Source organism: Panthera uncia, chromosome A2 (assembly GCF_023721935.1).
Source record: "Panthera uncia isolate 11264 chromosome A2, Puncia_PCG_1.0, whole genome shotgun sequence".
Classification (NCBI taxonomy): domain Eukaryota; kingdom Metazoa; phylum Chordata; class Mammalia; order Carnivora; family Felidae; genus Panthera; species Panthera uncia.
The window spans coordinates 48,354,034-48,364,856 of record NC_064816.1 but is presented as its reverse complement, the minus strand read 5'-3'; the positions used below and the strand labels follow the sequence as shown (position 1 = coordinate 48,364,856).

Below are 10,823 nucleotides of genomic sequence, written 5' to 3'. Positions count from 1 at the left end.
CTGTGTGCTCTTACATTTCTCTGTATCCCTTCCCCTGTCACCCCACAACACTTAGAAGCCTGCCTCCAACACATGAGTAAGCTAGCAGAGTGGTCGAGAGCTCCGACTTGAGAGTCACACAGATGAGGGTTTGAATCCCAGCTCAGAAAAATGGGCACCAGTGGCTAGAGGCACTGTGTAAGAGCCTGGCAATAAGTTCTTGTGAGTAGGAGCTGCAAGGACCCCTGCAGATTGGGTCCAGAGCAGCAGCTCTGAGGGACACTGTGCTTCCCCGAGATGTTTCCCTCTGTTGTATTCAAATCGGGTAACAATGGGCCTGGCATTCTGGGAGGGCCCGAGGGTGGTCCCTCAGATCCCAGCGGCCTGAGCCCACTGGGAGGGCAGACACCTCCTTGGCTGGACATCTGCACCATGGACAGGGATCTGAGTGAGGACGACAGTAAGTACAGCCGGAGACCTGGGGCGCCAACTTCTGTGGCCAGCGCTGACCAAAACTTTCCCTCTGGCCTCCGTGCTGTGTCGGGTTCTGGGTCTGTGTTGCTGAGGGCATCCTTCCTTCCTTCCTTTTGCATGTAAAGCTTATTTGCAGCCTGTTGGCTGTTCTTCCATTATGCCTCTGGACAGTGGGGGAGGATGGTAACAACCAGGAGAACTCTTCTCCCTGATCGCGGTCCAAGTCTTGTGTTCTTCAATCTTCCTTTCTCTGGCTGACAGACCCCCCCACCCCCGCCCCCAGCTACATGTAAGCCAGAATACCTCACTTGGGCTCCGTTCTGAGATGAAGTTAATTTTAAAGAAATGTCATGGATTGTCTTTACTTGTGATCTTCCTCTAGCAAAGAGCTGCTTATTCATTACTGCTTGAGGAACACAGTCCTCATGACCCCAAGGCTGTCATTCCTGGGACAGAAACACAATGCAATCTAAGGACTATTTAAATAGATGAAGAAGGAAATGGCATTTTAGGAAGAAATGTGTGTTTTAAAAATAAGAGGTTTTTGCTCCTGATCTGGAAGGAGCAGTGTGGTAGAGTATCAGATTGGGGGTTGGGAAGCTAGGGTTCAGGTCCTGACTCTGCTGTGTGATCTCAGGCAAGTCATTTAGCCTCAGTTTCCCCATCTATAAAAGGAGATGGGTCAGGAGTTCTTAATTTGAGGAACATGAAGGTGAGGGCAAAATGTTGTATGAATGTACTTTTCTGGGGGGTGGAAAAGTATTCTCACAATTCATTTGAATCCTGGAGAGGCCTGTGACACTAGTAAGTACGTTTTCACAGTTCCTGAACTGGCTGACTTTGAATGTCCTGCACAGGTCCAACACTGCTGTCTTTAATGTAGGCATCTCAAAGCTTTAAGTTTCAGAGCTGAGGTGGGATATGAAATAAACCCATGTGAAATCTTAGAATTTAAATTTTTGTTGGAATCCCTTTTCATATTGAAGTTGGAGACTGTACAGAGATATTTTAGCATGTATTTGGGTAGGATCTGATCTCTGATATATTGGAAATAGTGTATCCATAGTCTTATAAGCTTCTACTAATATTAAAATGCAGTTTTTCCTCTTTAAAACACTGCTCATTAGCAGTCTTGCAATTTATAATCAGAGTTTCTCTTAGTAGCAGTGGGCTTGGTCAGATCTGGATTCACATCCAAGCTCTGCCTCCTGATTGCTGGCTGATTTTGCTCAAGTCACTTAACCTCTCTGAGCTATATTTCCCACAATAAAAATGGAGATCATGTCATCTTGAAGAATTGTAGAAGATTAATTGGATAAAAAGTGCCTACAACATTGCTCAGAATAGAGTAGGCATGGAATAAATGTTGACTCTAGAAAAATTATCAGATTATGTGTCCCAGGGCTTTAAAATTAAACTTGCTATTAATGAAAAATATTATCATCTGTAGTGTTTCTGTTCTGGCATCATGACTTTTGGCAAGCCAGGTGAGAGTAGGGTAAACTCTTCAGTTCCCTTAAAATTCTAAACACTCTGATTCTGTCATAGGGTCCAAACCTCCATGCTGGTTTCCAATATAATTGAAACTTTAGGTCTACTGCAAGGTATGGGATTATCCAGAAAAGTTTTTATTTTTTAATTTTGAAATGTTTATTTATTTTTGAGAGAGAGAGAGAGAGAGAGAGCAAGTGCTCAAGTGGGGTAGGGAGACACAATCAGAAGCAGGCTCCAGGCTCTGAGCCATCAGCACAGAGCCAGATGTGGGGCTTAAACTCATGAACTGTGAGATCATCACCTGAGCCAAAGTCAGATGCTTAATCAGCTGAGCCACACAGGTGCCCCCAGAAAAGTTTTTAGAAGCAACACTGATGAAATCTGAAACTAGGTCAATATTTGCCCAGGTTTCAGAAAGGGAGACTGCTATGGGACTTATGTAATTTAAATGTCCCTTCTTAGGTAAGAGACGGCTGCCCATTTATCCCAATTGAGTTACCCTCCCCAGTCATGAAAATGTTGTCCCCTCAGTTTTTGAGTCTGTAATGTGGGCAGCTTCAGAGAGAGAATATCTTCTAACAGTGACACACTTTGGGACCAAAGTGGGCATGGATAGAGACGTTCTGGGATGTGGCACCCATGTGGCAGTCACCATGAAGACCTCTTAGCACTGCCACCATCGGCTGCTGAGACACCTCTGACAGCATTCTTGGCTGGAGGCAGCACCTCCCACCATTGGTTGGGACACCTCCAGTGATGGGCTGGTCTCCCTTCCATAGCCGAGGCCATCATGAATTCTTTCGTACATTGAGTTGACATCTCTTTCCTTGTAACTTTTACTCTTTGGTCTGGATTCTACCCCCCAAGACTACTTAGAACATGTCTCTTCCCTGTTTAAAATAAGAAGTCTTCAGAGTCTTTTCTTTTCTAGCCTGACCAGGTCCTGTTTTTCCGATGGTCCTGGATGTAATTGTGGTTTCAATCTCTCTTCTCTTAGAGGGAGACATCCCAGACCAGGGATGAAGAAGAAAAATCCCCTCCCTTATTCTAAAAACCATATCTCTTATAATAGAACTTATTTTATTACATACCGAGCTACCTCCCAGATTTGGTGTGCAAGAGCCTCTTCAAGTAAGATAAGGTCCCCATAATTTGAGGAGGGGACTGCTGTGATTCTGGACAATAGGACCTAGGTGGCACCTCCTTTCTTCTGGGCACTGATAGCTGGGGAGTGCTCGGAGCAGTGATCTGAGGCCATCAGTGGCCCACTTCCCTTGGTACCCAGGCCAGCTCTGTTCCCAAAGGCTTATTCCTTAGTGTTCCCCCCACCCCAGCTCTGAGTTGGAGACTAGAGACTGGGTTAAGCTCTCAGGATATCTTGGTGGGAAAGATGCTGGACTCCTGGCAGGGGCCCAGCTTCTAGGAGCTTTGGTGACTGACTGTGGGGCCTTAGCGTATGTCACCCATCCCTTAGGATGGAGGCACGGCCACCAGGAGCGCAGGTGCTCCCTGCCAAGTTGGCCCTGTCCTCACAGGGCCCATCTGGTCTTTCTTGTAGACTGTCCTGTTTCTGGAAGGGGCTTGTGGTTCCCACAACTCCTAATGGAAAGATAGGGTGTCCCCTTTGGGGAACAAGGAATAAAAACCTTTAATGAAATCATACTGCAGCTGAGAAAGGGTCCCAAGGACCCTCCCAAATCATTGGCAGAGCCTTCTCTTATCCATCTTCCCAAGTGCTCCTGTCAGCAACCAGATTCCCTGAACCCTCTTGTAGGGAAAGAAGACCAGGGCCATAAAAAATAAAGTGACTTCCCCCCCCAGACCACACAGGCTAGCTATTTGTTGCTGTGCTCATGGCTGGGGGAATAAGGATGATTCATTGATTTGCCTTCCAAGTGTTTAAAGCCTCGTGGAGGAGGCAGACCCCAGATGGACGTTCTGCAAATAACTCTTGGAAAGCCATTTGGCAGAAACAATGGTAGAGAGTGGAACAGAGGACTGAGGGGCATGGGGAGGGGAACCGCACCCGGGCAGGCTTTGCAGGAGGTCAGGTCTGGGCTGAGCCCAGCCAAAGGGGGTGAGGGGTGTGTGTGTCATGGGCAGGAACAGCCAGAACAAGAGCTGGGAGAAATGGCACGCTGCCTGTGCCAGGGGGGAATGCACACATCAGTGTCCCCAGGGGATGAGGCCGCACTTACAAATCCCACCCCCAAGTGGCCCTATCTTGGCATGATGACACTTCAACAAAGCAAGAGTTCCACATCCCGGCTAATTGAAAATTCGTAACATTTGCCGGGGTCTCTCCTGACGCACCAGAGGGCCCTGCAGAACACCAGGGAAAACTTCTCCCGGCCTTCTCCCTGTTTCTCTCGATGCTGGCCTCGCTCCCATGGTGGGCTGTGTGTTTGCTCTCCCAAATGTGTTCTCAGTAGCTCCCACCTCAAAGCTCCCACACCCCTGACTCCTCTCTGGAGCCCCAAGCAGGCTCTTCTTTTTGCTTCCCCTTTCTGCTCTGTTCTTTATCCCCACCCTCTCCCCTTCCGCAGCAACTGTTTTCCTTCCTCTCACCCTGCTCTGGGCTGTGTGGGGAGGCTTTTCCCCTCAGGACTGAGGAGACTAGAATCTTTTCTTCCTGTCCCGTGGGTACTCTAGGGCCATTTAACACAGGACCTTCTCCGCTAAAGGCAGGAGCTTAGACGTTAGCTGTGGGCAGTAGTGAGCCACTGCGGTGTTTAAGAGATGGCATGGCCCAGTCAGGCCCTCCAGTCTTGCTACAAAGACTTTTATTTTTTATTTTTTTTATTAAATATTTTTTAAGTTATTTATTTGAGCGAGAGACAAAGTGAGAGAGAGAGAGAGAGAGAGAGGGAGAGAGAGAGAGTCCCAAGCAGGCTCCATGCTGTCAGCACAGAGCCCGATTCGGGGCCCGAACCCACGAACCGTGAGATCATGACCTGAGCTGAAACCAAGAGTCGGATGCTTAACCGACTGAGCCACCCGGGCACCCCCACTATGAAGACTTTTAAATAATAGAGCCAAGTATTTGTTCTTCTTGGTAAAGCAGGATTTTTTTCTTTCCTTTCTCTTGTGATCACCTGACTCTCCTATTTTTATTATTTTCAATTGTGATAAAATACACATCACATGAAAGTTGCCATCCTAAGCATCTTTAATTGTGCTGTCCAGAGACATTAAATACAGTCCCATTCTTGTGGGAATATGATCACCACCATGCATCTCTCAAGTCCTTTCATCTCTAACCCCTTTAAACAACAGTCCCCCACATACCTCTCCTCTTTGCTGCCAGCCAACCCCATTCCGTTTCATGTCTGTGTGGATTTGACCACCTGAGTCTCTCCTGTCCCATCTTAAGTGTACAGATCACAATGCATTTTTGTGCATCGACTGTATACAGGAAGGGGGGGTTCCCTGTCTTAAAGGGTCTCCCGCCCCTGTTGGAGGCGGCAAGGGCCGAAACAAACTAAAGCAAGTTGGCAGTGGGGAGGCATGTGAGTGGAGACATGGCATGATTTCAGTGCTTTTAAGATGATTAGTACTGGAATCTAAGGCAGAAGATGTGGACTCCTTTTTTCCTCTGAAATAAAGGGAATGGCATTTTACAAAGTGGAAGTTAAAGAGGTTGTCCACTAATTATACCTTGCTCCACAAGAAAAATTCCTTTTGACACAAAAGAAAAATAGCTGGCGGCTGGTGAGCACTACCTTAGAGATGCTTTGCAAAGCTTTCTCAGCAACCACTTGATGACATTTGCACAGAGCAAAAGGGTGTTCAGCTAGGTGGAAAGGACATTGGCTTAGCATTAGGATCTAAGTTTTTGTTTTTAATTTTTTTAACATTTATTTATTTTTCAGAGATAGAGTGTGAGTGGTGGAGGGGCAGAGAGAAGGAGACACAGAATCCGAAGCAGGCTCCAGGCCCTGAGCTGTCAGCACAGAGCCAGACACAGGGGTCGAACCCACGAACCGTGAGATCATGACCTGAGCCAAAGTCAAACGCTTAACCACCTGAGCCACCTAGGCAGCCCTGTCTTTTTTTTTTTTTAATTTTTTTTAATTTTTAAAATTTCTTATTTTTTTTAGAGAGAGACAGAGAGCAAGCAGGGGTGGAGCAGAGAGAGAGGGAGACACAGAATCTGAAGCAGGCTCCAGGCCCTGAGCTGTCAGCACAGAGCCTGACACGGGGCTCAAACTCACAAACTGTGAGATCATGACCTGAGCTGAAGTCAGACACTTAACTGATTGAGCCACCCAGGTACCCCAATGGTTGTTTATTTTTGAGAGAGAGAAAGAGAATGAGCGGGGAAGGGTCAGAGAGAGAGGGAGACCCAGGATCCAAAGCAGGCTCCAGGTCCTGAGCTGTCAGCACAGAGCCTGACGCGGGGCTCGAACTCACAAACTGTGAGATCATGACCTGAGCTGAGGTCGGAGACTTAATTGACTGAGCCACCCAGGCACCCCAGGATCTCAGTTTTAAGTACTCTTTCTTTCTGGCTCTGCTATGAGTGTGTGAGCTCGTTGCCCCATAATCACATCTCTGAGTCTCACCTCGGTCTTCTACGAAGCAGGGAAAACAGTGGTTGTCATGAAGTGCAAAAGAGATCATGCCCACACCATCCCTTTGTGAGCCACGGGACACAATGCATGTATTAGGGTGGGGTGGCCGTGCTGGAACTCGGCCCTGACCCCATGGAAACAGTGACACGGCTTGGGGACCCCCTTCGAAGTGCCCCACGCTGGGCGTCACACAATGACCTGTGACGTCCACGTTCCTGTTGTGCCCGTTGAGATCTGCACAGGAAATGACGCATCTGCCTGTAGGTCAGCCCGGAGTCCTTTATTTTTGTACATAACATAATGGTGAGATTAATTTAGCTCTGACGAATTACTGCTGCCCTGAGAGGTCAGGGTGGCTCCTGGTTGATGGATGGAGCTGTGAGTTTCCCACCTCTCATTCTTCCCCTCTTCCTGCCTCTTTGTTTGGTTTCCAGCTGGACATAGCAGCCATATGGCATTTTTCTGTCTTCTAGCACTGGAGAGTATGGATGCCCCAGCAGACCCCAGACTTCCGGGTGGGCGGGGGGCCTTCCCCGGGGAGAGGGCTATGAAGGTCTTGCCTTTCTTTCTGTGCTCGACATTTTCACCTCTTGTCCCCTGGCTTAAAGGAGCACAAAGAAAGAGGAAGACTCGCCCTCCTCAGGTCCAAGGCATTGAGGAAGCATTTATTAAATGCCAGGCTCGGGGCCATGAGCTGTGTGCACGCTGTCTCATTAGATGGGCACTAATATCGTCTGCCCTGGTTCACAGCCGGGGGTGGGGGTGGGGGTTGATTTCTGCAAGGATGGGTGGCTGGCACAGAGTCACGTAGTGCATGACTCAGACATATCAGAGCCCAGGTGTCCAACCACCAATTCTGACTCCAGACACTCTTGGCTACAGTCCAACCCTGACCTTCACCCTTAATTCTGATAACTGGGCTCACAGGAGCTGCAATGACATGCATGGGCCCTGACGCCAGACAGGTTCAAATTCCAGCCTCCTTCTTTCTGACCCCCTCCAACGTACCCACACAGGTGAGTGTCAAGGGCAGCTCAAGGGCCAAGTCTGACCCGCTGCCTGTTTTTGTAAAGTTTTATTGGAACAAAGCCATGCTTACTCAATTGTGCATTATCTATGGCTGCTTTCTCCCGAGTTGAGTAATTGAAACAGGCCGTATGGCCCATAAAATCTACGGTATTTACTCCCCGGCTATTTGCAGAAAATATTCGCAGATCCCTGGTGGCGAAAATAGCTTAAAATGCTAATAAACTTAGTAGGAGCAAATACTGAGAACCAAGGTATGAATAATAGTTCCTGATGAATTATCATGTTGGGGATTTCAGGACACGTTGGCATACACCATTGTGCAGGCCTGGGATGGTGTCTCCTTGCGTCACACCCACAACTGTCCAAGGTCTCTCACTGGTTTCTGCGCAGAATCATTTGCTTACAAAGTTTAGCTTTCTTGCTCAGAAAGGCACTCTCCATATCTGGAAACACTCTCCTCTCTCAGCTTCCTTTGTAAATTTCCTGCAAGGAGAAACCTTACAGATGCATATGCATTTCTTATTGTCAGAGGGCTGAGACGGACTCTGAGGGGAGTGGTAGAATGAGATGCTTCATTTGTCTTAATGACACCCCTCCTCCCTCCATTGTTCTCAGCCCACTTCCAAATAGCCTCCGCTGCTCCAATTTACAAGATCTGTTTCTTCTTCTGGACTCTGTTTTTATTAAACTTGAAAGGACAGGACATATTATTTTTATTTTTGTAGAGGGAAAGAGCTATTAGGCTTTCAAGAGCTGAAAAAAAAAAAAAAAAAAAAAAAAGGAGGGATCTAGGGGGTAAAACAGATCAGCGGTTGACCTGAGTGTGTTCAGTGACTTCATGCAGAGCGAATTTCTTTCCACAGACCACTTATCAACTTACCCTTTTAAAGTCAACTTCCCGTAATCAAATTGGCCACTGGAAAGACAGAGCTGAGTGGTTCTTGTCCCCCAGCATGAGAGCTTCAGGGAATAGGTTTGAGGGGTGGCCAGGTGTGCTGGAGCTGGAGCAAGGAGCGTTTATCCTGCTCTGATTTCACTGCTGTGTATCCTACGAATACTGGAGTAACCTCTCTGAGCCTCAGACTCCTCATGTCAAATGGAGTTAGAAGTCCTGCCTTCTGTATCTCCAGGTGAGAGAGTGGGTGTAGCAACAGGTATGGGGAGGTGCTTTCTGAGTTGTCTAGCATTTCTTGGAGTCAGTGCTTATATTATGCTTTCTTCTGTGCAGTCTCAGGACTATGTGTGTCTCTGCCATAGCCTGGCAGATCAAGCTGAGGTGTTTGGTTTTTTTTTTTTTTTTTTTTTTTTTTTTAGTTTACTTAAATTTAAATTGGGGCACCTGCGTGGCTCAGGTGGTTAAGTGTCAGACTCTTGATCTCAGCTCAGGTCATATCTCATGGTTTCTAAGACTGAGCCCCGCATCGGGCTCTATGCCGACAGTGTGGAGCCTGCTTGGGATTCTCTCTGCCTCTCAGCCCCCACCTCAAAATAAATAACTAAATATTAACAAAATAAGTTTAAATTTAAATTTTGAGAATTGAAATGCAATTAACATACAGTGTTATATTAGTTTCAGGTGTATAAGGTGAGGTTTTAAAAGCAGATATATAGTGAGTGATTCTTCCACAGGGGTTGCCTCATGGGAAGTAGGTGGGAAGGACGTGGGCTTTGGAGAGCAACGAGCCTTGGTTTGAATCCAGCTGCATCACTCACTGGCTGTGTGATCTGAGGCGAGCCACAGCCTTTCTAAGCCCATTTCCTCATTGGGAGAATGGATAATATTCTGTGTCGGTTTGGGTCACTCAAGAAGCAGATACTAAGTGGCAGATGTGTCCGAGGTCCCTGGGAAACGTATGTGGAAGGAAAAGAGGAGAGGAGGGAGCAGGTGTGGGCAGGGACCGTCTGCAGGCTAACCGCAGGTTGGACCCCTGTGAGAGGAGAGAAGGAGGGAAGGGAGGAGCCTCAGACCATGGTGTGGCTCTCGGAAAGTTTTGCCAGGTTTGTGGGGAATCCCAGAGCAAAGATTGCCTGATGTGGGAAAAAAAGGCAGAAGGAAGCCATTGTGGGAAAAAAAGGCAGAAGGAAATGGCAGGTAAAATTGAATTTCCTGATAATCTGCAGCCCATTGATGAGTACTTGAGGCAGGCAGAGTATGGCATTTCTCTAGGAACTCCCTACTGTCTTGGTGTTGATGCTTTGCTAGCGGGGAAAACAACCTTGGCCTGGAGGTAGTTAGACCTCCCACACCCTGTGAGTCTTCTTTGGCATGTGAAAATTCTTTTTGAAATTCCCCTTTGACTTTACCTTTCCCAACTCCCAAGTATGTGATCAGTCTCTCCTCACCATCCCGGGGCAGCTCTTCCTGCCCATGGGTCCTGTCCCCATGCTTTAATAAAATCACCTTTTTGCACCTAAGACATCCCAAGAATTCTTTCTTGGCTGTCGGCTCTGGACCCCACCATGACTCCACTGCCCGTTAGAGGAAGCTGCACAAAAAACAAGTCTACACCCCAGCGCCTTAAAACAACAATGATTTTATTATAGTTCATGATTTTGTGGGTCAGGAATTTGGGCAGACTCAGCTGGCTGATTCATCTCCTCCTTGTATCACCCATTTGGGTCAGTTTGGGCTGCTGTGACAAAACACCATAGACTTCCTGGCTTAAACAACATGTATTTCTCTAGTTCTGGAAGCTGGGAATTCTAAGACCAAGGCACCCTTAGACCCGGTGTCTGGTGAGAGTCCACTTCCGGCTTGTAAACAGCCACCTTCTCACTGCATGCTCACTGGGGAGAGAAAGAAAGATCCTTGGCCTCTGGGCTCTGTCTTTTCCTGGCAGGGCACTAATCCCACCACATGACCTCATCTAAACCTAATCACTTCCCAAAGGCCCTACCTTGTAATACCATTCAGGGTTTCAACATATGAATTTGGGGGGACATGCAATCCATGACAGGGTCACTCAGTGGTATTCAGCAGGAAGCTGGTCTGGCCTGGCGGGTCTGTGATGGCTTTGCTCGGATGCCTGGTGGCTCGGTAGGATGGTGGAGTGGCTGGCAGGCTGGGCTCCACTGGGCCCCTCTGCGTGTAGGCTTATAGTCTGCCTGTAGTCCATGTGGTCTCCCCAGGAGGGTAGCTGATATATACATGGAAGTTCAGGGCTCATGAGGGAGTGCTCCAAGAGAGTGCTCCAAGAGGGAGTGCTCCAAGAGGGAGTGCTCCAAGAGAGTGCTCCAAGAGGGAGTGCTCCAAAAGGGAGTGCTCCAAGAGGG

The 10,823-nt window shown here is 47.9% G+C and overlaps 1 protein-coding gene across 1 annotated transcript in view; it reads left to right on the top strand.

Annotated features, from left to right (window-relative positions):
* The first annotated feature begins 411 nt into the window (after positions 1–411).
* SSUH2 (ssu-2 homolog) overlaps positions 412–10,823 on the top strand; it is a 30,306-nt gene continuing 19,894 nt past the window's right edge. The window contains exon 1 of the mRNA XM_049642244.1: positions 412–439. Coding sequence (XP_049498201.1) covers positions 412–439 — 28 coding nt within the window. The remainder of the gene's footprint in view (positions 440–10,823) is intronic.